General features: G+C 49.2%; 3 protein-coding genes across 4 annotated transcripts; 1 reads left to right on the top strand and 2 right to left on the bottom strand.

Moving 5' to 3' along the window:
• Positions 1–3,918: 3,918 nt before the first annotated feature.
• On the top strand, positions 3,919–12,758 carry inavaa (innate immunity activator a; the record flags this gene model as incomplete). The annotated part of the gene is made up of 9 exons (XM_084461906.1): positions 3,919–3,973; positions 4,711–4,844; positions 5,713–5,835; positions 6,595–6,826; positions 7,230–7,283; positions 7,405–7,630; positions 10,115–10,267; positions 11,432–12,137; positions 12,666–12,758. The coding sequence occupies 9 exons, from the start codon at positions 3,919–3,921 to the stop codon at positions 12,756–12,758; spliced, it is 1,776 nt and encodes a 591-aa protein (XP_084318032.1).
• Positions 12,759–20,556: 7,798 nt separating this feature from the next.
• rpl10a (ribosomal protein L10a) lies at positions 20,557–23,441 on the bottom strand. 2 transcript variants are annotated; one of them, XM_084435919.1, is made up of 6 exons: positions 23,407–23,441; positions 22,878–22,949; positions 22,166–22,399; positions 21,921–22,069; positions 21,299–21,471; positions 20,557–20,768 (listed from the first exon to the last, which is right to left on the bottom strand). In XM_084435919.1, exons 3-6 carry the CDS (start codon positions 22,213–22,215, stop codon positions 20,598–20,600), a joined length of 543 nt encoding a protein of 180 aa, XP_084292045.1. In that variant the 5' UTR covers positions 22,216–22,399; positions 22,878–22,949; positions 23,407–23,441; the 3' UTR covers positions 20,557–20,597. The 2 variants fall into 2 exon arrangements, with proteins under 2 accessions (XP_084292045.1, XP_084292046.1); XM_084435920.1 differs by lacking the exon at positions 22,166–22,399 and adding an exon at positions 22,439–22,519 and having other exon boundaries at positions 23,407–23,431.
• A 323-nt stretch (positions 23,442–23,764) lies between these two features.
• On the bottom strand, positions 23,765–27,500 carry fance (FA complementation group E; the record flags this gene model as incomplete). The annotated part of the gene is made up of 10 exons (XM_084461905.1): positions 23,765–23,866; positions 23,992–24,117; positions 24,239–24,305; positions 24,754–24,829; positions 24,958–25,078; positions 25,515–25,658; positions 25,904–25,960; positions 26,074–26,118; positions 26,286–26,853; positions 27,232–27,500. The coding sequence occupies 10 exons, from the start codon at positions 27,498–27,500 to the stop codon at positions 23,765–23,767; spliced, it is 1,575 nt and encodes a 524-aa protein (XP_084318031.1).
• Positions 27,501–27,601: the final 101 nt, after the last annotated feature.

The raw sequence follows: 27,601 nt of genomic DNA, 5'->3' as shown, positions 1-27,601 counted from the left end.
GCGAGTTACCCCCCCCCCCACCGCCCCCCTCCCCCGGCGGTGGTTCTCCCCCAGCTCCAGCCCCGACCACAGTGGTAATGAGTTCGGCGGTGGCGGCGTTCCAGGAGATCACGACTCCGGGGGGGGCTCGTGGGAGAGGGTGGTGGTGGTGGCAGGGGAAGTCTGGGAGACAGTGAATCCACATCATAATCTCCTGCTATAAACACCCACTTCCCAAGATGCCGTGCTTTCACGGTCGGGTGAGGGTCGAGGATGGGTGGGGGCCGCTGCCCCCGACGACCGGGCCGTAGATTAGCCGTCGTTTTCTGCGATCGCAGAGTTTTTTTTCCCCGGCAATTAGCGTGTTTTGATGACAGCAATTAAGCCCCTCAGTCTGTTTGGGCGGAGCCTAAGTTAACGGGATGTCGTTTCTCGTGGAGATGATTGATGGAGTAATCAGACGTAATTCTCTCTCTCACCACGTCTCCCAACGCCCATGTGAGGCCTGCAGCGAGTGATGTCAACATCTTTTTGGCAGTTGGCTTCTAGAAAGTTCTGCTGTTCTACCCCGACAAAACCCACCCACCCACTCTCTCCCCCGGCCAGCCGACAGCCCCCCAACCACAGACGTTATGAAAGTCTCCAGACTGCCTGATGGGGGTGTACCGTGGGCCACAGACGTTGTGAAAGTCTTTAGACTGCCTGATGGGAGTTCAGACTGCCTGATGGGGGTTCAGACTGCCTGATGGGGGTGTACCGTGGGCCACAGACGTTGTGAAAGTCTTCAGACTGCCTGATGGGGGTGCACCGTGGGCCACAGACGTTGTGAAAGTCTTCAGACTGGGGGAGTGCACCGTGGGCAGAATACCACATCACTCTGCCTGTCTCCCATTACCAAGCTGCATTCCTGGTGCTGTCTCCGTTTTAGATTACACTCACCACCCATGTGCCTGAATCTCCTTGTGAAGGCCCCTACCTAGGCTCTACTCAACTAGGCTACTCCCCTACTAGACTACTCCTCACCCCTCAACTCTACTCCTCCCTAGGCTCTACTCAACTAGGCTACTCCCCTACTAGACTACTCCTCACCCCTCAACTCTACTCCTCCTCCCGAGGCTCATCGTACCCCTCACCCCTCAACTCTACTCCTCCCCTACTAGAGTACTCCTCACCCCTCAACTCTCCTCCTCCTGAGGCCTCCTGTACTCCTCACCCCTCAACTCTCCTCCTCCTGAGGCCTCCTGTACTCCTCACCCCTCAACTCTACTCCTCCTCTAGGCTCATAGTACTCCTCACCCCTCAACTCTCCTCCTCCCTAGGCTCATAGTACTCCTCACCCCTCAACTCTACTCCTCCTCTAGGCTCATAGTACTCCTCACCCCTCAACTCTCCTCCTCCCTAGGCTCATAGTACTCCTCACCCCTCAACTCTCCTCCTCCCCTAGGCCTATAGTACTCCTCACCCCTCAACTCTCCTCCTCTAGGCCTAGAGTACTCCTCACCCCTCAACTCTACTCCTCCTCTAGGCTCATAGTACTCCTCACCCCTCAACTCTACTCCTCCTCTAGGCTCATAGTACTCCTCACCCCTCAACTCTACTCCTCCTGAGGCCTCCAGTACTCCTCACCCCTCAACTCTCCTCCTCCCCTAAGCCTCTAGTACTCCTCACCCCTCAACTCTACTCCTCCTGAGGCCTCCAGTACTCCTCACCCCTCAACTCTACTCCTCCTCTAGGCTCATAGTACTCCTCACCCCTCAACTCTACTCCTCTCCTACTAGACTACTCCTCACCCCTCTACTCTACTCCTCCCTAGGCTCTACTCAACTCTACTCCTCTCCTACTAGACTACTCCTCACCCCTCAACTCTACTCCTCCCCTATAGGCTCATCGTACCCCTCACCCCTCAACTCTACTCCTCCTGAGGCTCATCGTACTCCTCACCCCCTCAACTCTCCTCCTCCCGAGGCCTCTCGTACTCCTCACCCCCTCAGCCCTGCTCCTTCCCCTCCCAGAAAGGAAGTGGTCCCGAACGCGACGCTGTCTCACCGTTGGCCCGACGTCCCACGGGCCAGGCCAGCCATGGGTGTCAGCAGAATGCGCCGGCAGCAGCTTATCCAGCCCGGTGGGCGGGTCGGGGCCCCGGCCGGGCCCTTTGTTGACCGTGTGTTCTCAGTCTGCTCTGGCTGCACTGTGGAGCGCGCTGGTCCCCATTGTGCTACTGTGTTTCCCAAAGCTGCGTCAGTCCACATGAGTTACTGTGCTGAATAGGGAGGGACCGCGAGGATCAACACAATAACATCCTGGTTTCTCATGCAGGCGGGGGCGCTGCACCCCCCCCACCCCCCCTCCCCCGTTCCCCGTCAGTCAGGAAAAGGCCTGATATTCATCTCCACACACAGATAGGACCAAGGGATTAGAGGGCCTAGCTAATACATCAACATCAACTAATACTACTAACACAACCTTGTAGTGTGTGTTTGCGTGTGTGTGCGTGTGTGTGTGTGCGTGTGTGTGTGTGTGTGTGTGTGTATGTGTGTGCGTGTGTGTACTCATTGTCAGAGGTACGGCTCCATTGTCTTCAATACTTGGCTTCCGTTGACTTAGTAAAGTTGTGTGTTCAGATGTAGACTCGGTACCCAGGGGCTTGTGAGCGGAACAGCTGTGGTCCAGCGTGAGGGGATGTGACTTCCTGCATGGCAACAGTGGTTCCGTGCTGACCCGACACGACTCCAGTCATGATGCCCTCAAACGTTGTTAGCGGCCATAAAGAGCTCCTTTGTCGTCTGCTGCAAATATCCCCGAAGAAATGGCAGACCTGTGCGTTTGAGATCAAAAGTAATTTGCGAAAAGCGGACGCAATAAAGATCTGTCCTATCATTAGCCGACATCCTGGTCCTTGTGTCAGGCCTAGTCTTTCATTTCGCTAGAACCCTAAATCGGTGTTCCACATGCTATTCTTCATATTCTGTCATTCTGAGTTAGTCTAAATCTGTTTCTTTTAAGTTCTTTTCTTATTCTCTGAATCTGTGGTTTCACTGAAAGGGTTCGTTGCCAAACAAATCAAAATGGAAAAACAATGGATCGTAAAAAATGAGTTGTGTCCTCTAGTTTACGACTGTGTGTTTGCGTGTGTGTGTGTGTGTGTGTGTGTGTGTGTGTTTGTGTAGTGAAATCAGCCATGTGCCACATGGATCAATGTGCAGAGCTGCTGCCGTAGAGACAGGCGCTGCATTGAGACATTCTTCCACTTCAAAGCCCTGGAGGGCATCTGAACACTGGTTGAATGGAAGCTGAGGGAGGGAGGGTGTGTGTGGGGGTGTGTGTTGGTGGGGGTGTGTGGGGGAGGAACAGGTGCAGTCCACGAGAGGGCTAGCTCCCCTGCAGCCATCTGCTTTCTTTTTGGGGGTCCAGCTCTTTACTTGCCCTCTGACACGCCTCATGGCGACACACACACACACACACACACACTCCCCCCCCCCCCTCCCCCTCACCCCGGGCGGCAGTGGCACGCCCCTGTCTCCATGGCGTTCCGCTTCGGGATTAACCCCCCGCACATGTGCGGAGTCAACCAGTGGGGGGGGGGGTGGCTGCCTTTGTGACTGCGGAGTGTGTGTGGGGGGGTGGGGGGGGGTTGAGCGGCAGGGGGGGGTGTCTTTGTAAAGAGAGTTAGTCAGCATCTATTCCATTGTCAAGACAAGGGGTAGCAATCGGAGAGGGGAACGTGATAGCCATAGTTTTGTAGCTCTGTTAGCTAATTCTGCAGCTCAGTCTGTAGCTATAGTTCTACAGCTGTTATAGTTCTGGGTCAAACACACCGAGACTGAACGAGTGATTGATTGATTGATCCAGAGATCTGACGAAGCTCTTCCACTCCGACAGGTAATGTCTGATCACTGTGAAGAAGCCCTGACGATGATGACGATGATGAAGACTTCAGCCATGGAGAGCAAGGAGGAGATCAGCGACACTGATAGTGGGATCATCCTGCACTCGGGTACGAACACGCCTCGACCGACGGAAATACACACCGCTGAAATACACACCACAATAACAACAACACAAAACACTTACACAAGACAAAACAAAACACAACTGCTGTTATGTGTTGTTTTGTATTTTTAAATCTTCTGAAAGGTTATCATTTCAGACAAGAAACTGTTCATAACTGACAGAAGATCATACTTTTTTATTGCAGTATAGTTTTTCAGCATACTAGGAATGTGCTTTCGGGCGTGGTGCATAACATGGATACAACATTGGACAGGGGGGCAGGACGAGACAGGACACTGCAAAGAGTAGTACAAGATACGAATGCAAAATAAGATAAAAACAGTTTACAGAATGTAGTGCGGTCAGTGTGTGTATATATATATACAGTGAGTGTGTAATGTGTGTGGGTCAGTGTGTATATATATATACAGTGAGTGTGTAATGTGTGTGTGTGTATATGTATATATATATAGTGAGTGTGTAATGTGTGTGTAGGTGTTTGTGACAGGATGTGAGCGCAGTGTTTCCTGTGGACAGAACCTAATACATCACAAACAAGAAAATCTGAGGAGAAGTGGTGTATCGAAACCTGTGTTCAAAGCTGACGTGTGTGTGTGCGTGTGTACGTGCGTGCGTGCTTGCGTGTGTGTGTGTACGTGTGTGTGTGTATGTACGTGTGTGTGTGTGTGTGTGTACGTACGTGTGTGTGTGTGTGTGTGTGTGTGTGTGTGTGTGCTCCAGGTCCAGACAGCCCCACGTCGCCGGTGAAGGACCTGACCTCTCACACCCGGGTCATGAAGCTGAAGCAGCAGAGTCTGGAGGACCGTCTGGAGCTCTGCCTGCTGGAGCTCAAGAAGATCTGCATCCGCGAGGCGGTGAGTCACCTATCAAGGTGTTCTTATACTTGGTTTAAAAATAAGAGCACGCGAGTGGTCGATTCAAGCTGGTTTCAAACAAAGACAATAGATTTATTCTGTTACGATTTGCAAGTCGGACTCGAGCACAGGAAGTGAATCCAGGCAAGAGTGAGTGACTGGGGAACGAAAGCGATAGTTTATAACGTGAGAAAGGAAGTGACACAGTTTCAGGATGAAGAGGACAGGGAAGTGATGTCACACTTGAAGAATTTGTAGTTTTAACAGACTGATTCTAGAGGAACGAACTACAAAGTTAGTAGTTCCAACAGTCAAGTAGGAAAACAAAACACATTGGTGAGACTTGAATTTCATTCACACACCCCACTGTCCTGCTTCTTCTTCGTTTGGGGGTAGATGTTTCACTCTCCCCCCAGGCTCGGGGCCGAGGGGCTATCCTTTTACCACCCCGAGCCTGGGTGAGGGGTCACCCGGGATATATATCCGGGCACACCTCCAGGAGCCATGTCACCGTTTCCTCATCCACGACCGTCAGGCTACGCGTTCCGTTGGGTGTCTGATATATCATATATGTCATGCTAATAAAGCATTAGAAGAATTTCAATCAAAGTGACTCACACTCAATCATGGATACGGCTGATTATGCCTAAGGAGCGGAAAGTCGGCCATCTTGAAGCAGCTTCTCTTGCAGTATATCAAATCAAATCAAACTTTATTTGTACGGCGCATTTCATACACAGAGGCAACACAATGCGCTTTACAGAGAACAAGGGAGGTGGGCATTTTACAGTATAAATGCTGAGAGGTCATATTAAGATTAAACTGTTTCTCAGAGGATCTGATCTGAGCACTGTGCGTCTGTTCTCAGGAGCTGACGGGGACGCTGTCCTCAGACTACCCCCTGATGGCGGACGAGAAGCCGCCTCGCGTCCGCAGGAGGATCGGAGCGGCTTTCAAGCTGGACGCTGGCCTGATGCAGCGGGATGGAGAGGTACTACCAGCGTCCATCTTTATAAAAACTCAACTCAATGGCTATGCTGTGAAAAGGCTACGTGACTTTCCATCTGAACTAATAACTCATTAATAACACCCCACTCCCCTTCTCTCCCTCTCTCCTCTCTCCTCTCTCTTCTCTCCCCCTCTCCTCTCTCCCTCCTCTCTCCCCCTCTCCTCTCTCCCCCTCTCCTCTCTCTTCTCTCCCCCTCTCCTCTCCCCCTCTCCTCTCTCCCCCCTCTCCCCTCTCCTCTTCTCCTCTCTCCCCTCTCCCCTCTCCTCTCTCCCCCTCTCCTCTCTCCCCCCTCTCCTCTCTCCCCCCTCTCCTCTCCCCCCTCTCCTCTCTCCCCCTCCCTCCTCTCTCCCCCTCTCCCCCTCTCCCCCTCCCTCCTCTCTCCCCCTCTCCTCTCTCCCCCTCTCCCCTCTCCCCCTCCCTCCTCTCTCCCCCTCTCCCCCTCCCTCCTCTCTCCCCCTCTCCTCTCTCCCCCCTCTCCTCTCCCCTTCTCCTCTCTCCCCCTCCCTCCTCTCTCCCCCTCTCCTCTCTCCCCCCTCTCCTCTCCCCTTCTCCTCTCTCCCCCCTCTCCTCTCTCCCCCTCCCTCCTCCCCCCCCCCTCTCCTCTCTCCCCCTCTCTCCCCCTCTCCTCTCCCCCCTCTCCCCTCCCCCCCCCCCTCTCCTCTCCTCCCCTCTCCTCTCCCCCCTCTCCTCCCTCCTCTCCCCCCTCTTCTCTCTCTCCTCCCCCCCCCCCCCCCCCCCCAGGACCCTGAGCTCCAGGCCCTAGAAGCAGACCTCTCCCTGCAGCTGCAGATCCTGGAGGCGTCCAGCAGGCTGTCCCAGGAGGAGCACCTGAGCAAGCCGGTGAAGAAGAGCCGTCTGCAGCAGCGCAAGAGGGAGGAGAAGAAGGTGAAGGAGCTGCAGGAGGCCGTGCTCCAGCACCGGGTCAGGTCCGAGTGCGCCTCCCCTCCTCCCAGCGCCAGAACCAGCCACAAAGGTAGAGGAAACGCTGCCACCCGCAGGCCACAAGGCGCACTGCAAGGAACTCGTTGTCTCTTTATGTCACGTGGGTGACTTGGTTGGATTTGTGTTCATGTATCCAAGTAAAAATGTCGAGTCCCAGGTGTAATGGTGGCGGTTAGAGGTTGGTTGGTTAAACTCAACCCTTAAAGGAGCACTAACAGTCCCTTTAAGAGAGACGTCCATCTTGGCGCAACGGTTAGTGTGTCCGACGCACAAGCGAGAGAGCTCGTAGAAGCGTGGTATCGAATCCCGCCCTGGGCAATCTCTTAACATGGGTTACATTTAGTTTATGATGACTAAAGAAAAGCAGATTTTCTAAAGCTGAAGTAGGTACAAATGTACGACCGCTAACCCTTCTCCATCGTTTCTGTTCCCAGAGTCATCCATGTCTGATGACAGCTCTCTGTCTGACGTGGTGGCCTTGGACGACGGTACGTTCCGGCGTATAAACGTCAACGGCGATAATGAAATGACGTTTCAATACAACAACCTCCACTATGAAGTATTACAGTTAAAGTCTAACCACGATGTGTCCTCTCCTCTGTCCCGTAGACATGGACTGCGGTCCTCTGTCCCCCGCCGTGTCCAGCTCTTCCTCCTCAGATGTCCTCCAGGCGTCCCTGGGCGTCCTCCAGCAGTCCCCAGCCCCGAACCTCGGCCCCAGCGGTCCAGAGTACCAGCGCTCCCCCATCCAGAACTCCCCCTGGAGGGAGTCCAGTCTGGACCAGCCCTACCAGAAGCTCAACAAGCCCCTCTCTGCTAGCAGCAGCCGCTCCAGGTGGGCTGAAGCCCCTCACACTCCTCACACTCCTCACCCTCCCCACACTCCTCACGCTCCTCACTCCCCTCACACTCCTCACACTCCTCTCCTCACACTCCTCACACTCCTCACACTCCTCACTCCTCACGCTCCTCACTCCCCTCACACTCCTCACACTCCTCTCCTCACACTCCTCACACTCCTCACACTCCTCACACTCCTCACTCCCCTCACACTCCTCACTCCTCACGCTCCTCACTCCCCTCACACTCCTCACACTCCTCTCCTCACACTCCTCACACTCCTCACACTCCTCACTCCCCTCACACTCCTCACGCCCCTCACACTCCTCACCCTCCTCACCCTCCTCACCCTCCTCACACTCCTCACACCCTTCACACTCCTCACACTCCTCACACTCCTCACTCCCCTCACTCCCCTCACACTCCTCACACTCCTCACACTCCTCACACCCCTCACACTCCTCACACTCCTCACACTCCTCACACCCTTCACACTCCTCACACTCCTCACACTCCTCACACCCCTCACACTCCTCACACTCCTCACACTCCTCACGCCCCTCACGCCCCTCACGCTCCTCACGCTCCTCACGCTCCTCACGCTCCTCACGCCCCTCACACTCCTCACACTCCTCACACTCCCCACACTCCTCACACTCCTCACACTCCTCACACTCCTCACTCCCCTCACACTCCTCACACTCCTCACACTCCTCACGCCCCTCACGCCCCTCACACTCCTCACACTCCTCACACTCCTCACACCCCTCACACTCCTCACGCTCCTCACGCTCCTCACTCCTCACACTCCTCACACTCCTCACTCCTCACACTCCTCACACTCCTCACACTCCTCACACTCCTCACTCCTCACACTCCTCACACTCCTCACCCTCCTCACTCTCCTCACTCCCCTCACACTCCTCACACTCCTCACACCCCTCACACTCCTCACTCCTCACACTCCTCACACTCCTCACACTCCTCACACTCCTCACTCCTCACACTCCTCACACTCCTCACCCTCCTCACTCTCCTCACTCCCCTCACACTCCTCACACTCCTCACACTCCTCACCCTCCTCACACTCCTCACACTCCTCACTCCTCACACTCCTCACGCTCCTCACGCTCCTCACACCCCTCACTCCCCTCACACTCCTCACACTCCTCACACTCCTCACACCCCTCACGCCCCTCACACTCCTCACACTCCTCACACTCCTCACGCCCCTCACACTCCTCACACTCCTCACACTCCTCACACTCCTCACGCTCCTCACACTCCTCACGCTCCTCACACTCCTCACGCCCCTCACGCCCCTCACACTCCTCACCCTCCTCACGCTCCTCACGCCCCTCACACTCCTCACACTCCTCACACTCCTCACACCCTTCACACTCCTCACACTCCTCACACTCCTCACACTCCCCACACACCCTCACACTCCTCACACTCCTCACCCTCCTCACCCTCCTCACACTCCTCACACTCCTCACACTCCTCACACACCCTCACACTCCTCACACTCCTCACACTCCTCACGCTCCTCACACTCCTCACACTCCTCACACTCCGCCCCAGAAACGAGCAGCAAACACACGACCTTCTACCATCTCTTGTTGGCTGTTGGGTTTAGAATGTCTGGGGAATATAACTGTAATTTGTTATGGAAATGGGGGACATGACGCCATAGTTTATTGGAAAATCAAAGCACACTGGTCAAACATACCACAGCCTCAACAAACGCAGATTAGTTAGATTAGTAGATCAAGACAGTGCATATTGATGAACATGTAAAAAACATGTAAATATGCCAGATTGGAGCCCGGAGGCTAGTTTCCATCTGGAGTCCATTAGGCAGGTTGATGTTACAAAACAAGTTACAAGAGGTACATATATAAAACACAGACACAGTTCAATATATAAAACATAGAAAAATGTCATGCAGTTAGACGTGTACGCATGGTTGGCTCTAAGCCACACCTTTAGATGCCCCTTAAAGGTGGGAAGAGTGGGGCAATCCCTTATGGATAGGGGGGGGCTGTTCCAAATTGCGGAACCCTTGTAAGATAAAACATTTTGACTAAAAGAGGTTTTTCTTAAAGTAATCAGGCCGTTGTTGGACCGGTGGGAATTGGCCTCAAGACACCACTGACCTAGTGGACATGGAGTCCAGTCCGGATATGGATTTAGCATATTGTACATACTGTACACACTTAAATCGGCCAAATTATGTATTTCTGTGATACCTCATGGGTTGTCATGTTGTTGGGATTCAACTAGGTCAATGTTGAGAAGCAACAACTGTCCTTCAAATTTGACCATTACCACAAATTTTCAATTATCCGACTTCACAAGAACACATGAGAATTTTTGCTGCTCATGTTTTAAATTAAAGCTACGAGTGCGATAAACAATATCTTAACTGGTTAAATAGTCCGGATGTCTAATCTCCTCTCTCCTTCTCTGTGAGCAGCAGTCCAGTAGGAAGTCTGGTGTGTCCCAACATCAAGGCTCTGCCGTGTCACTTCCCCTCGGTGAAGAACCTGGCGCTGCGCCACGCCCACTCCAGCAGCGCGCCCTCCACCCCGGAGATGCACATCCGCCGCCAGTACTCCCAGTCCTTCAGGTGACGCCATGGATGAACATCTATACTATACTATACTATACTATACTATCTATACTATACTATCTATACTAAATTGCTCCCAATGAGCAGGTTAGCACCTTGCATGGCAGCTACCGCCATTGGTGTGTGAATGTGTGTGTGAATGGGTGAATGAGAGGCCATTGTAAAGCGCTTTGAGTGCCGCTAAGGTGGAAAAGCGCTATATAAGTGCAGTCCATTTACCATTTACCATTTACTTGGTTTAAGGTAGATTTCAAAGAACACGCGATGTGGTCGATTCAAGCTGGTTTCAAACAAGACAATAGTTTTATTGTGTTACGATTTGCAAAACGGACTCTGTCACAGGAAGTGTGTCCTACGCGAGAGTGAGGGACTGGGACTCGAAAGTGATATCTTATAACGTGAGAAAGGAAGTGACACAGTTTCAGGATGAAGAGGACAGGGAAGTGATGTCACATAGAAACAATTTGTTGTTTTAACAGACTGATTCTAGGGGAACGAACTACAAAGTTAGAACAACAGTCAGGTAGGAAAACAGAAAGGAACAAATGGTGTGGGTGACATTAGTGAGACTGAAACTTCATTCACAACCCCTCAACGTGACATCACAACCACTTCCTGGAACACAGGATGTAGCGTTCTCCTAACCGAAACGGACATAACGCTTCAAGGAGCTCTCTCCATCGCATTTGGTCCTTGGCAGCATGAAAAACTGTGTGTTGCACGTTAGTCACATAAAAAAACATGTCACCTAGCATGAGAGGTGTGATGATTAAAGGTACCCAACGAAACGTGAATCAAAACAATCCGTTCTTTGTTTATTTTTGAAATTCCTTGATTATATGGTTCCTTGTAGTCTAATAAACATGTTGAATCACTTGAATGTCTTTCCTACCTTGTAATTTCTTTGCAAAATTATATTTAGCTAATGTTTTGAAAACAACAAAGATGTGTGAAACGTCACTATTATGTGCTCCGCGTATTGACGCAATGACGTAGTACGCGATTTTCGGGGACCCCCTTCTCAAATTTGCTCTAGAGCGCATACTAGTGGTCAGAAACTACATTCGGTACCTTTAATATATGATCATTATATACATTGACCTTGCAGAACCCAAATCACAGTAGCTCACCTCTCTCCTTCTGTCATTTTTTTCCCATCAGGCACAGCAAAAGCAAGCCGCCTCACGAGCCGGAGCGCCTCGCCTCGTCCGACCAGGGCCGGGGGCGTGCCAGACTGCCACAGCGCCGCCGCGTGGCGGACATCCTGTTGCGCTCGCCAGAGTACTCCCCCCAGCGGCCCTACCAGTCCAGCTCAGAGGACAGCAGCTCCGAACACTCGCTCCCCTCCTCCTACACCAGCTCCCCCGGCCACGACCCCGGCCCCACCGAGATCCCCAAACTCTGCCCCCCCCCCTACGGGTTCCACTTCCGCGCCCCGAAACAAAGCCCCTCCCCCTTCAGCGGCCCCGGGCTGTATAAGGGCCACCATCCGCAGGCGAGTCCCAGCTACTGCCGGGCGATGGACGAGGGACCTCTGTCCCCGTGCTCGCCTCGTGAGCTGGACATGGGGAAGCTCTACCTGTCCCCCCCTCCCTGTGGGAGCCGCGCCCCCCGGGACGGGCCCCCGGTGTCCCCCCGGAGGGTGATGAAGCCCCCGCCTCCCTACACCCGGCTGGTGCGCACGCCGTCGCTGAGGGAGTATCCCGCCCACGCCAGCCGGGCGCTGCCCAGGGAGATGGTGTGTGACGAGCTCAAGTCGTGGCACCAGAGGAACCAGTTCCAGAAGTCACGGTCGGGCTCGCTGGAGCGCCAGGGGTCCTTCAGGGTCACGAGCCCCCCCTCCACTCACCTGCCCCCCTACTGTCAGGTTAGTGTACTGCCCCACCTCGACCCACCTGCCCCCCTACTGTCAGGTTAGTGTGCCTTAACACCACGCCCACCTCCACTCACCTGCCCCCCTACTGTCAGGTTAGTGTGCTGCCCCACCTCCACTCACCTGCCCCCCTACTGTCAGGTTAGTGTGCTGATAGAGCGGTTTAGCGGCCTTAACGCCACGCCCACCGACAACAGTTGAAAATTAGCTTTAAGCTAATACTGACATTTATAGTCATGTTTTTAATGTGTGCTGTTGAGTAATATGTACTGTCCCTGTACAAATAAAATCATAAATAGTCCAGCTACACCCAGTCCTTTAATTTAGTCCTATAGTACAGGACGATAGTACAGGACTGAACCCAATACTTACTGTCCTGCTCTTAGATCCATCTGTTTTGAAATGTGGATCAGCCAAAGATATTTTGTAGCACAAGATGGCTGACTTATAAAGTAAACCCACATCCAGTCCCTAACAGCTGACCTGCAGACTGAATGAACGTGTTGGTCTGGTGTTTTTCAGGGTCCAAGGCGGGTGATCCTCCAGAGAGCGCCGGATGGGACGCCAGTGCAGTGGTTCGTTGAGGAAGACTCTGAGATCGTGAGCCAGGTGTAACTAGGCAGACTAGCCACAGACAGCGGTATGCTGGGTAATGTAGGCCACTCGAGGATCTCTCTCTATGTAAGGCTGTCTATGTAATGGAGTCAGTGGACTCTCTGTGAGATTGTATGTCCCAGACTGTGGACGTTGACAGAATGCAGACAACCTTGGGCCAGTGGGTCCCGGTAAGAAGCACCTCTTCCCCCGCGTCACCTGTTTTAATTTAATGCTTGAAGTTTGAAGCAAGTTTGACTTTTCTATGTAAGGCGGTATGCCAGATAATTTATTTTGATAAATTGTGAGTTTACCAGTTTTTCTGGTGAGATTAGACTAGATTATTTTACTACACAATGACTGATAGTTGTTGGAACAAGTTTCATGAATTTGTCACATTATAACACGGAGGCATTCTGTAGTTCAATAATCTCTTTGTGGCTGGGACACATTTTGCACAATTGGTTCACCTAGTTTCCAAATAAAATGTCACCATTTCTAATATAATTTGTTATATTTATCTATTACTTTAAGGGGTTTCTTATAGCATTGGTATAACATATTTTTTATCACTGAAAACCATACAATGATGAAAATAGTCTTAGAAAGTATGAATATTGTTTTAAAAAAAATATTTTCTTTTTTAACAGTTTTAAAGCAGTGATATGGAACAAATTGAATATGGTTTAACCCTTGCTATTAATTTAAATTCCTAAAATGCCTTTACAACTAACTGGTCTGAAGCATTGTTTTCTGTGTTTTCCCGCAATGTGGTCTTGTGTGGCAGTACTAACACTAACTAAAGTGATTAATTCTATCCGTTTTGATATTGTTTGTATATTTATAATAAAAGGCTTTATATGACTTTAATCACTGAATGCTTGAATACTTTAATCTTTATGAGTGACGCATGTTCAGTAACTAATGACCAGTTGGAAAATGTACTGTGTTTGAATTATTAACACCAGCATGCGTTATTTCCACTGTATAAACGAGATTAACAGCACATTAAGTCAAACTTAACACAACCGTTTATATGTTGGTCACACAACATGTAACATACATTATACAACATTTGCAAGAATCAGATCTATTGTGTGTCCAATGATCTGATCCATCTTCAAAGACAAGAAGTCACACATGATTCCATGAACCCTATGAGCTTAATGTTTATTGGACAAAGGTGATCCGGTGATAACCACATGCCTTGGAACCAGGAAGTGAGGTCTCCATGTGGGTCACCAAAATGCAGGACCTTACATAATCCATAAGAAGAGAGTCAGAGTTATCATACAGCAAAGCACAAAAAGGTATACGTAAAAAATGACCCAGCGACAGTGATACAGCCAGTACACCAGGGGGCGATGTCTGCAGGTAGGGCCACATCTGAGGAGAGATGGTGGAGACAGTTACAGCAGTTAGGACTTGAGAGATCATCGAGATCATCATCATCATCATCATGAGATTCTAGAAAAGAGATTCTAATCTCAACAACACTTCCTGGTTAAATAAGGGTTAAATAAATCAAATGTAAAAAATCCTAAGTGTCGTACGGTTCCACGGTTGACCGGCTCTTGTCTTTGTCCCCTCTTCTCTTCCCCAGCAAAGCTTTGCTCTTTCGTCTGCGTCGTAACGTGTCCAGAGGAGAGCTACAGTACCGTGAACACCAGAAATTAACCCAACAACACAAAACAAACGTTTACACACTGCATTAAAACATCGTGCCAAACATGACTGATACAGACGAAATCCAGGAAATGTGTGTGTTAAGAACACAACTCCAGAATGGTCATTCTGGGAGGTACCTGTCGCTTTGTGTCTTTTTGATGACCTCTTCCTTCGGCTGTTGAGTGGTAGTGGGGGGAGGGCTTTCTGGATGCACCTGGGGGGCTTCAGCAGATGACCTGGCCTCATCTGGTGCTCTAGAGGTCACCTGTTGATCTGGTACCGGTGCTCTGGAATCAGACATACTCTATAAGCTCATGGTTATAGTCCATTTTCTTCAGGAGGAGGGTTGTTTGGAAAATATATATTACCTATTGGCATTATTCTTTTGTGTATTTTCTTTATTTGTTTAGTGCTGTCCTGCTGACTTTCAAAGTACTACTACTAGTATTACTACTACTACTACTACTACTACTACTACTACTACTGCTACTACTACAACTACTACTAGTACTACTGCTACTTCTGCTACTACTACTACTACTACTACTATAACGACTACTACAACTATTACTACTACTACTACTACTAGTACTACTACTTCTACTACAACAACTAAAACAACAACTATTACTACTACTACTACTACTACTACTACTATTACTACTACTACTACTACTACTACTACTACTACTACTACTATTACTACTACTACTACTACTTTCAAGCTAGTTGGTCCCCAAGGAAAAGACGTAGATTAGGGTTGAACAGGTGGAATGTTTTCAGCTAGATGTCTGGTCCCTGATAGGTGGACGCTGGCGTTTAGTCACATGACGTGAGTGTTTCTACTACCGTACCTGTCCTCCAGCCGAGGAACGTGTCTGCTCTCTGCCTTCATCATCACAGCCGGCCGGCCGGCGCTGTGGTCCAGCGATGGCGACGGGGTGGACAGCGGCGTCCTCCTGCTGGACAGGTCGCTCAGACACGCCAGGCTGTTCTGTCTCCTCAGGACGCGCTCTCGTTTCTTCTTCTCCTTCGGAAGATAAGACAGATTCACAGACTTGATATCCACACTCGGTTTAAAGTATTTTGATATGCAACTATTATCAATTGAGCAGTTTGAATGAAATGTATATTTGATTAATTGTTAAGCAACAAAGTGTTGCTCAATCTGGCCATTTATAGGGAAACTTTTACGTTTATTTGGATGAATTATGTCAATAGTTGTTCACGTAATTTCTAAACATTATAATTGGAATCATGCCTCAAATAAGCATTTGTGTTTTTTATCCTAGACTATTTACAGTACTGTGTTTGTATCTCTGAATAGAGTAGGAGTGAAACGTGAGAGACCTGGGACTGTCTGCAGATGACCGATGTGCTGACACGACGACGACTGTTCTGCTGAGAGGAGGAGGACAGAGAGGGAGAGGAGAGAGAGAAGAGAGAGAGAGAGAGGAGAGAGAGAAGAGAAGGAGAGAGAGAGAGGAGAGAGAGAAGAGAAGGATATAGAGAGAGGAGAGAGAGAAGAGAGAGAGAGAAAGAGAGAGAGATAGGGAGGTGAGAGAGAGGAGAGAGATAGGGGTGAGAGAAGGAGATAGAGAGAGAGGAGAGAGAGGAAAGGGAGAGAAAGAGAGAGAGAGATAGAAGTGAGAGAGAAGAGAAGGAGATAGAGAGAGAGAGAGAGAGAGAGAGAGAGAGAGAGGAGAGAGAGATAGAGAGAGGAGAGAGAGGAAAGGGAGAGAGAGAAAGAGAGAGAGGGGAGAGGAGAGAGAGGAGAGAGATAGGGAGGTGAGAGAGAGGAGAGAGATAGAGAGAGGAGAGAGAGGAAAGGGAGAGAGAGAGAAAAGAGATAGAGAGAGGAGAGAGATAGAGGTGAGAGAAAAGAGAAGGAGATAGAGAGAGGAGAGAGAGAGAGAGAGAGAGGATAGAGAGCGACAGATTCAGGAGTAAATAAATGTAAACAAAATCTAACCTATCTGCTCTTACTGGGTCTCAGTGAAAGCAGAGGCGCCTCCTCACCTGTGGGGGCGCTGCAGTATTTGCGCTGGCCTTCTGGCTACCCTCGTCCTCGCCTCTATCTGCAACTAGAAACCCGCCAGTCAAACCGCGGCCTCATCACACCAGCCAAAACAGCCACACAGCTAGCAGGACACACCTACAGCTAGCAGGACACACCTGCAGCTAGCAGGACACACCTACAGCTAGCAGGACACACCTACAGCTAGCAGGACACACCTACAGCTAGCAGGACACACCTACAGCTAGCAGGACACACCTACAGCTAGCAGGACAGACCTGCGCGTGTTCTGGGTTCATGGAAGTGTCGTCGGGCGCTCCTCTGGATCAGCTTCTTCGCCTCCTCCAGCTCAGCGGTGTCTCTGTCATGGCGTCTCTTCAGGTTCTCCACGTGGGCCACCATCAGCTCCACCGCACGGCTCACTCTCGCCTCCTACCACACGCACAAGACAACCATACAATACAATACAATACAACCCAATACAATACAACCATACATACATACATACATACATACATACATACATACATACATACATACATACATACATACATACATACATACATACATACATACACACACAGAGTGGCTATCTGCCTGAGTGTGAGTGTTCTCTCAGAGAATACGTTGTGTTAATCTAATTAGTAATTAGCATGTAATAGCGAGCCTCCTGGAATAATAGTGTTTCTGTTAGATTAGTTGAGTCTGACATCAGTGTATGAAGATGTTGTGATCATCCTAAATCTATTGAGCCGCTCAGGAATGCTATGAGGTTTGTATGAACATTCTGTGACCCTTCAATATTCATTAAGCCGGTCAGATATTTGTCTGTGGGGTTTGATTATTCTGGGATGTCCAGCGCATCTGATGGGGTTTGATTACTCTGGGATGTCCAGCCCACCTGATGGGGTGTGATTATTATGGGATGTCCAGCCCACCTGATGCACAGCTCCCAGCACCTCGGCCGTGTTGGAGATCCTCTCCACCGTCCCTCCGAGGATGTCCAGACACAGCTCCAATCTCTGGAGGACATCACTGCGCTTGCTGTCCAGACAGAGAGCCTTCAGAGTCTGACACACACACACACACACACACACACACACACACAGACACACACACACACACACACACACAGACACACACACACACGCACACGCACACACGCACACACACACACAAGATTGGGTCTGAGAATCATCATATTTGATCTTTTTGATCATCTATAAACACTATCCCCTCCTTCTATCCAAGCCGCCAGAGAAGACCCAGTATTTGGGCGGTTCCCCCTCACTACCCCAGGTCTCCACCCACCTCCAGAGTCTCCCGCCCCCTGGTCATCTCACTACCCCAGGTCTCCACCCACCTCCAGAGTCTCTCGCCCCCTGGTCATCTCACTACCCCAGGCCTCCACCCACCTCCAGAGTCTCTCGCCCCCTGGTCATCTCACTACCCCAGGTCTCCACCCACCTCCAGAGTCTCTCTCCCCCTGGTCATCTCCAGGTGGACGTTCTCCTCCGCCAGGTTACGAGCGTGTTCCTCCGCCTGGAGCCTCTGCTTCAGGGTGTAGCGGTCACAGTGGAAGGCCAGGGATATCTGGGAGAAGGCGGTCTGGGAGGCGGGGTCGGGGGTCAGGGGGTCAGGGGTCAGGGGTAGAGCAGAGGGAGGGTGGGCCGAAGGTGACACTTGGTAAGGTCATGGACAATAATCGCAACGTATGATGGACACAGCGCAATGAATGAAAAGCAGAAGGTCGCACCTCCACCTCAGCTTCCGTCATGTCAACGCTGCAGTAGAGACAGACAGAGAGACGGTTGGGTGAGTGTGTAGTACAGAGACAGAGAGAGAGAGACGCTTGGGTGAGTGTGTAGTACAGAGACAGAGAGACGCTTGGGTGAGTGTGTAGTACAGAGACAGACAGAGAGAGAGACGCTTGGGTGAGTGTGTAGTACAGAGACAGACAGAGAGAGAGAGACGCTTGGGTGAGTGTTCAGTACAGAGAGAGAGAGAGAAACACTTGGGTGAGTGTGTAGTACAGAGACAGAGGAACGCTTGGGTGAGTGTGTAGTACAGAGACAGAGGAACGCTTGGGTGAGTGTGTAGTACAGAGAGAGAGAGACGCTTGGGTGAGTGTGTAGTACAGAGACAGAGGAACGCTTGGGTGAGTGTGCAGTACAGAGACAGACAGAGAGAGACACTTGGGTGAGTGTGCAGTACAGAGACAGAAAGACGCTTGGGTGAGTGTGTAGTACAGAGACAGAGGAACGCTTGGGTGAGTGTGGTGTCTGTGGAGATGGAGTCAGTTCAACTCAATCTCAGACGCTATTCAGATGAGACAGAAGGAAGACGTAGTATGAGCGTTACCCGTTGAGGCCGACGCGCTCCACAATGGACAGTTCGTTCCAGGGAGTGACGTGTTGTTCCTCTAGGCTGGTCTCTGTGAGAGAAACACCAACATGCCAGGATAAAACTTCCTTTCATAAAAACGTATTCAGAAAAGGCACTGCCGTGCATACGTCGTGGGTCTCTCATTGTGTGCCTTTGTCTTGTTGTCTGGTAGATGAAAAAAATGAGTGGGGTCCGAACTCTGGAATGTTTTCAATGTTTTTGTCCACATTTATTAGGGGCCACAAGGCAGACAGATGAGGGCCTCACCACCAAAACGTTTGTCCTGTCATGTTGTACCTAATAATAATTTCTTTCCACCCACTGGAGTCATATGGTTGACAGAACTACATTTTGGAGACAGTATTTCTATTGTCCACTGCCATCTGGTACTGAACCCGTTCAACAGAACAATGAACAGAACACGAAGAAAGAGAAAAATGAATAGAACACAGAAAAAAAGAGAAGAATGAACAGAACATGATGAAAGAGAAGAATGAATGGAACATGAAGAGAGAGAAGTGGGTCTGGTATTTGATACCGTCATCGCTGTCCTCACTGCCCGTCATCCTGGTCAGGTGGTCAGCTGTCTCCTCAACGGGCTGCTGGGATAGGTCAGAAATATGACGCATTTGGACATTATTACCATTGAAAATCTGATTCACAAGTGCAGACAGTGTCTCAATAGCCTACACTGTGCAGAAGATGTGAATTAAAAGCAAGAAGACAAAGAGAAATTGTACTTCAGATTCAGAGAGAGAGCAGGACTGTCTTTCACTAACCTTTGTGCTCATAACCGTCTTGACAGAACAGGAGCAGAAAAGTCCCTCAGGCTGGAGACAAAGTCAACACTTTTTAGACAAACAAAAATAGAAAATGTCGTCAGAAACGGGTACAAAAAGGTCAAGACTGCTGCTGATTAGCTCTGAGGAATCTCAGCAGAGATAGCATGGAGTTGTGATTCCTTACCGGCAGTCCTGTAGCTGTTTCCTCAGGACTGCTCTCAGGACCAGGGTGACTAATCTCATTAGGACCTCCAGTCAGGCCAGTAGGACCAGGATAGGCTCTTAAAGCAGCTCACACCCTCACTACTGAGATGTCTGCTTCAGTGACTTGTTATGTAACCAGACAGCAAGGCTGTCCCAGGAGACTTAGCGCAGGGTTAAGATGGAAGCCAAAGCCCACCTATGCTCGACTGTCCGTGGACATCGAGACCCCAGGACCTTTCTTCCTCATACATAACTTCATCTTTTTAAAAGATTTGTTTCAAATGATGTGGGAAAAGTGTAAGAGGGGAGTGCAACAGATATATAGTTCCCCCTCTGAGAGACATAGTTCCCCCTATGAGAGTTCAGCTGGGTCACCATCACAGAGTAACACATATCTCCCCCTGTGAAAACCATCAGCACAGAACATAAAAGTGTAAAAGAAATCCTCTATTTATTGAACACAAGTGGACATGCTTTATTTCAGATTCAACACAACAAACCTAGGTTGACTTCACTAAGGGCATGACTTCTGTGGGCCAAACATTTGATCAAATACACCTTCTTGATACAGAAATATTTTCTTGGCTCGTGTTTCGTGTCTTACTCGTATAATATCCTTAATCCATTCAGATGTTTTTAGATGGATTCAGTGATGCACTTCTGCCGAATAGTTTCAAATCAACACAAATACAATTCACACCTCATTCCTGTTCTGTACACCCTTTAAACAATGTCAATTCAAGAAGTCAAGGCGACACAAATGAAGAAATCACGAGTTTATTCAAAGAAAACAGGCGAGCTCTCCTAGTAGAGGCGCTGGGCTTTTCCCATGGTGCTCTTGATGTACAGGGCGCGGACGTTCTGCCAGTTCTTCTTCAGGAGAGACACCAGGAAGTTGGTGGCCAGGTGGATGTTGTAGACCAGCTCCTCGTCGGTCATCTTCACGTGTCCCACGGCAACGGCCAGACACAGCACCTAGGAGACGCACAGGGACCAGGATGAAGTCTAAATGGTACCAGGTACGACAAGGGCACGACTCAAAGACCAGAGGGGACAGAGCCTTTGCCATAGCAGCCTCTACATTCTGGAATCACCCCCCCCCCCCCCTTCATATTAGGTCAGCCCAGAGCCCCTGCTTTAAGTCCCTGCTAAAGACCCATCTCTTCTCCCTGGAGTTGAGCCTGGCTCCTGGTAATCCAACTGTTGCTATTTTAGTCTCTTTTTACTTTATTTAATAATTTGCTGCACTTTTATTTTGCATCTGAGCCCTTGTACTTATTTGTATTTGCACTTTTGTACTACTTTTTAAGTTGTGTATATGTATTTTTTGCTCTATGTTTTTACCTGTGAAGCACTTTGGCTTAGCCACAGCTGTTGTAAATGTGCTGGACAAATAAAGGTGACTTGACTTGACAAAAGAGACACACTCTGCATTCCCAGGGACGAAAACTCACTCAAAAAGACGACGTAAACAGGGTTAATTTTCATGAAGCGCTGCTGTTTACCTTCTTCATCTGGAACTTGATGGTGGACTTGACCTCGTCCACCTTGCTGCTGAGGTTCTCGTTGTGGGTGAGCAGCGAGGGGAACTTGCCGGCCTTGTTCAGCCCGGGACCCAGGATGCGAGGAATCTGCTTGATCAGAGACTCTGAAGCCAGGAAGGCGTCATACTTCTTGCCTACAAGGGGGTAAATGGTAAATGGTAAATTGACTGCACTTATATAGCGCTTTTCCACCTTAGCGGCACCCAAAGCGCTTTACAATGACCTCTCATTCACCCATTCACACACACATTCACACACCAATGGCGGTAGCTACCATGCAAGGTGCTAACCTGCTCATTGGGAGCAATTTGGGGTTAGGTGTCTTGCTCAAGGACACTTCGACATGTGGACAGTCGGAGCTGGGATTCGAACCACTGACCCTTCGATCATTGAACGACCCGCTCTACCAACTGAGCTACAGCCGCCCCGGCAAAACACAAGGGATTAATAACTGAACGGACTACCGATTTCTGTCACTCATTTTTAGAGAATACAGGCCCAGTTTCATGACACGCAGGTCACCCCACAAATGACAGGTATACAAAATGGCTCCCAAACCGAACGGCTACTCTAATCTCCTCACCCAGTTTCTTGACCAGCTTCTTGTTCTTGTTGAGCTTCTTCAGGGCATCGATGTCCATGTGGGGCATGTCTGCGGCCTTGGCCTCGTCACAGTGCTGCTGGTCTCCCAGGATGCACACGGAGAACTTGGGCCTGGGGGTGGTCTTCAGCCTGCGGTGGACAAGGAAGGACGACCTTTGACCCTCACTGGCCAGAGACCTGCTGCTAAACCGCTCCCCATACTGTGGTAAAATTGAAATGCCTTACCCACACCGCCATCTTTGCTGGTCTCCTGTGGACCTCATTGGGAATTTCATAGCAAAATGGTCGGCCTGGGTACGTAGGCTGATAGCCCAGTCACCCTTAGAGCCTTCTCTGATGTTTTAAGACCCAGGGTAGGGGTCCGTCTGCTGTCCCCTCTCGAGGGGGGGGTCGCCGTCAGACTACCCAGGGTACTTCACTCCATGCTCATGCTATCCACTCCATGCAAGTGTTAGCGGGCTGGGGGTCACACACAGAGGGTCGGGTGAACAGCCGAACCTGACAGTGCCAGAGAAACGCTTATCCTTCTGAGGATCATAGTTCTTCAGGCTGATCTGAAGCTCCACCGTCTCCACAAACCTAAGCAGAGAGATTCATGTGTTGAGTGTTAAATGGCATAAATAAGTGTTGATTACTTCAATCAATCAATCAATCAATCAATCAATCAATCAAAGCTTTATTTGTATAGCGCATTTCATACCCAGAGGCAACACAATGCGCTTTACAGAGAACAAGGGAGGTGGGCATACGACCCACTCTCTACATATTCCAGAGGGAAGCAAAAAAAACAGTAATCACCCGGGGGCCAGATAAGTGAGCTGTAAAAATTCTTCCCTACTTATTGGATGTTTCATATTCATAATGAATGTATCTTATAGATTTCACTGAACTCAAATTAGACTAGTTGAATTTCAGATATAGGCCGAGGGTGACTTACTTTCTGGGCTTGTCCAAGGATCCTTGCAGGACTTCCTTCACTGACTCATACAACGTGTCCCTTGAGACCTTGCTACACACCAAAAGGGGAAGAAAAATATGTTTCAGTTGTTGAAAAGGTCCTTAAAATCTACTATTATATTATTTAAAACATTTAAATCAATTCAATTACAAATACCGGTCAGCTTTACTAATGCTAGTGACCATGAAAAAAGATTTTAGACTGCTTATATCACGGCCGATTTCATGCTCAAACTCATCAGTACGATCGTTTATGATATTCATAATAAATTATGTTTGGATTTATTTATCATTTCATCCGATGATAACGGATTGGAGTTTGTCAAGTGAGATTACTGTCTAACAGAAGACTCCGACAAGTTTCACAAAGTTGAAGAACTCCCCCTCTCTGAACTCAATTCACTGTATAGAATAACATACTTCAGGTCCTATCTTAGATTTATTAAATACCATTTGGTTAGATAAAATCATAAATTATAGTTAATAATTATGATTTCATTTCACCCGACCTCATTTTGTCTGTTGTCCCTCTCGTCACGCTACGCTGAAAAGGAAGTTTAAGCGGAAGTTACGCTACATTTAAAGACACAGCACAACAGCTGAGGAAAAGTGTACAGTGAAGAGTACAGGTCGGCCATGATGGTAAGGGCAAAAATGAACATATGCAGAGCTAACTTCATCTTTCTTTCTATTCCCTGATTACAAGCAGATGCTTTCTTCGCATAGCAGTAATTCATGTCATTTAATAAGTGAAAAGCAGAGATACATTTGTGTAATGACAGACTCAGTATTAATGTGCCAAGGACATAAGACGATTCATTCTTTCAATATCCATTTGGAGTTTATTAAAAACATTATTTCAGTATTTCATGTGGTGATTCTTTTCAAGGCAGCTTGGAGTGACTTCTCTAAGAAGGTCTCATTCGAGGACAAGCAGCAGGACAGGGTTTTCACGTGCGCCGAGGTTACCTAGAAAAGGTCAAAGCAAACAGGACTGAAATATGGGTGTGGAGACATCATAAATATACATAAACATAAACGACAGGGTATACCGGTATTAGACTGGTTATATTCAATATAAATCCAATACTTACATGGCTGCTATACTTGGTAAGAACAGTTAGCATCATCTTGGCAAATTTCATGGACTTGGAGAACTGAGGGGCCTGGATGTTCAGCTGCTCAGTGAACAGGGTGAAGAGTTCTCCACTCAGCTCCAACTGTAGCAGCAGACAACAACACACAGGCACACAATGAGAGACCTACAGCGTATGCCCTCCGGCGCCGTTTCTGACAGGTGCGCTAGTCTTGTGTGCGAGTAGCCGCGAGTACTTTGGTCACCTTGGAGTCCAGCAGTCCGTGGATGACTGTGAGCAATCCCTCACTCCACACCCCTCTGAGGGTCATCCTGGAGGAAGGAAGAATAACAACATTATTACACATCAATGACGCAGAACACAACTATTTCATATCGTAAGATAAGGTAAGGTAATTGATATCACAATTAAGGTAAGGTAATTGATATCACAATTAAGGTAAGGTAATTGATATCACAATTAAGGTAAGGTAATTGATATCACAATTAAGGTAAGGTAATTGATATCACAATTAAGGTAAGGTAATTGATATCACAATTAAGGTAAGGTAATTGATATCACAATTAAGGTATGGTAATTGATATCGCAATTAAGGTAAGGTAATTGATATCACAATTAAGGTATGGTAATTGATATCACAATTAAGGTAAGGTAATTGATATCACAATTAAGGTAAGGTAATTGATATGTTGTAGTAGTCAGTGGCATACAATATCAGATCTAGGGTCTAGGAGAGAGTTGTGGGGTATATTATCTTACTCAAACACCAGTAGTCGGTAGTGGGGCTCAAGGCAGTCCTCTATCAGTCTGTTTAGAAGCTCAGCTTGTGCACTGCCTGAATAGACAAACACACAGATGTTAAATCTGTAATCAACGTGAATCACTTAAAAGCAGAAATCCTTAATTGTCAATGTTTGCCAATGTCAAGCCTGTTACGAATCCCTGCATCTAATACTCTCTGACCTGTCTGGCCTTCCAGGACTGGTCCAATCAGGGCGTAGCAGGTTGGCCGGGGGTAGCGTGAACAAAGACACGTCGCTGCGTTGACCAGACATCTGGACGCGGGTTCTGAGAGGGAGACCACCTACAACAACGACCAAAGCACACGTCTTCAAGCACTATGAACAACAGAATTGAAGCATACTATCTCAGGGGTAGACTTCAGGATCAGATTAGCCGTGTACAACCATCCTGGTGTCGCAAAGGTCACATCCTGACCGGTTGCAGGACGCTACCCAGCAAACACACAACGTCAGGGAGACGTTCAGATCATGTCTTAATAACGTCCGTCGGACCAGAACCCCATTTGTACGTCTGCTGGACCCCTCAATATTCACACGTCTGGCTTGGACCCCTCTAAGACGTCTGTGGACGTGCAGAACGGGTTCAATATCTGAACGTCTAAAAAAATGTTCATTCTGTCTCCTAATTGGATGTCTTTGGACGTCCGAAAAAGACGAAAAAGACATCTAAAAGACGTCTTTTAGACGTGTCTTTGCTCAGTGGGTAGGGTCAGATACCTTCGCCAGTAGGAGGTGCTTGATGAGCGCGGCCGCAGTGCTGTGACTGAAGTCGGGAGAGAGCGCCAGTAGAACGCTGCAGAGCTGGAGGAGAGTTTGTTCCGGGGTCTCCGACAAACTCAGCATTCCGCAAAACACATCCACCTACCAGGCCGAGAGCAGGAGGGCGGTTATCAGACACACGTGTGCTTCTGGTTGGTGCATGAGCACCGAATGATGCATTGCTCTACTTTTTAAATGTATTTTAAACCTTTATTTTACCATGTGCTCCCACTGAGAGCAAATATCTCATTTGCAAGGGAGACCTGGCCAAAGTAGCGGCATTAAAAGTTACAGTCAAAAACAACAATAATAGAATAATAATAATAATAAGGGTTGGAGATTCAAACCTGAGATGGGTCACAGTCATTCAGCAGCTTGAGGAGATCTACAGAGTTCTGGTCCCACTGTAAAATAAACACATAAAATTAAAAATTAAAAAGAAAATAAAAAGCATAGAATAAAGGGCCATTGCAAAATGAACCAGATTGTCGCCCTGCTGAACGGCTAGGCAGCCTACCTCCGACTCACTATCCAGTAATTCCTTGATACGAGGGATAGAGGCCTGGAAAAGACAACCGTTAATAGTTTTTAATTTTATTAATTTTATTAATTTGTTTTTGTGACACACCAGTTGGTTGACCCACAGGTCAGATGGATCGGGTTGATTCTTCTCACCCCTCCGTGGTTTTTTACCTTCACAAGCTCAGGAAGGGTGTCGCGTGGACTCACTGCCACTGGTATCTCCTCTGACCGCACACCGGCCTCATTAGAGAGACCGTCCGCCCTGCGAGGTGACCGGTCTCTCAACCCCTCCGCCTGTGCTCCGGGACCCTCACTTCCAGCCCCCTCAGCGGAAGAGAGCTCAGTCTTCCTCCTCTTCCTCTGCTGCCCATCTTCATCCGTGTCCGAGTCCGCACCGACACAGCTGCTCTTCCTCTTCGTCTGCGACCCTCTATCCGGCAGCTCCAGTCCGCTCTGAGAAGGTCGGGGCTCTGTCGGTCTGCTAAAGTACGAGGCCCACCCGGTTGATACCCCTGCTCCACCCCCCAACGGCTCACAGAGCCCCCGGAGTCTCTCGCTGCACTGTGGGGTAAACAAGGGCTCCGTCCCGGGGCCCCCCAGGTCTCTCTGTAGCTGTCTGATCAGCGCGGAGACCCAGGGGTTCGGGGTGCGCCCCTCGCTGAGGCAGGCCAGCAGCCGCAGCACGCTGGTCCGAGGGAGCACCGAGCTGACAAGATGGAGGAAGGATAAGAGCGTCTGCTGGAACGCGTCTGGGAACAAGCACACAAGCGGTTTGCTGGGGAGGAGAGAAGAGGAAGAGGACATATTGAAGGACTGAAATATACCATAAATTATGGTAGGCCTATCCAGATCAAGAACTAGCTGACAAACAATACAAACGAGAGTTTAGGTCTACCCAGATCAAGAACTAACTGTCAAACAATACAAACGAGAGGTTAGGTCTACCCAGATCAAGAACTAGCTGTCAAACAATACAAACGAGAGTTTAGGTCTACCCAGATCAAGAACTAGCTGTCAAACAATACAAACGAGAGTTTAGGTCTACCCAGATCAAGAACTAGCTGTCAAACAATACAAACGAGAGTTTAGGTCTACACAGATCAAGAACTAGCTGTCAAACTATAAATTGAAGCACAACATCTCTCTAACTCACGTCGTCAGGGGTTCAGTAACATCGCCTGAGCAGATTTCCTCCTGGCAGAGGGTGTCCAGGCAGGTGTGCAGGGAGAGGTCAGGGTCTGAGCGTCTCTGCCGCTGGAACACGTCCAGAGCCCGGGGAGCCCCGGGGGCCCCGGAGAGAAGGGACCGGAGCAGGAACCTGGAGCGTCCGTCAAACCGGAGCAACAATGTATTTGTGTCGATAAACCTCTTGGAGGGCAACTTCTGCACAGAACAGTCATTAGATTCCTCTGTTTCCATCATTTCGGCTCTTACCACTCTTCCGAGCAACTGCAGTCAAGTGAGCCGCACTTTTTTCTTCCACGGTCAAGTGAGCCGCACTTTTTTTTTCTAAATTCAAAACA

Source organism: Borostomias antarcticus (assembly GCF_949987555.1).
Source record: "Borostomias antarcticus genome assembly, chromosome: 3".
Lineage (NCBI taxonomy): Eukaryota > Metazoa > Chordata > Actinopteri > Stomiiformes > Stomiidae > Borostomias > Borostomias antarcticus.
The sequence above is the reverse complement of the archived record's forward strand: the minus strand, read 5'-3'. Positions and strand labels throughout refer to the sequence as shown.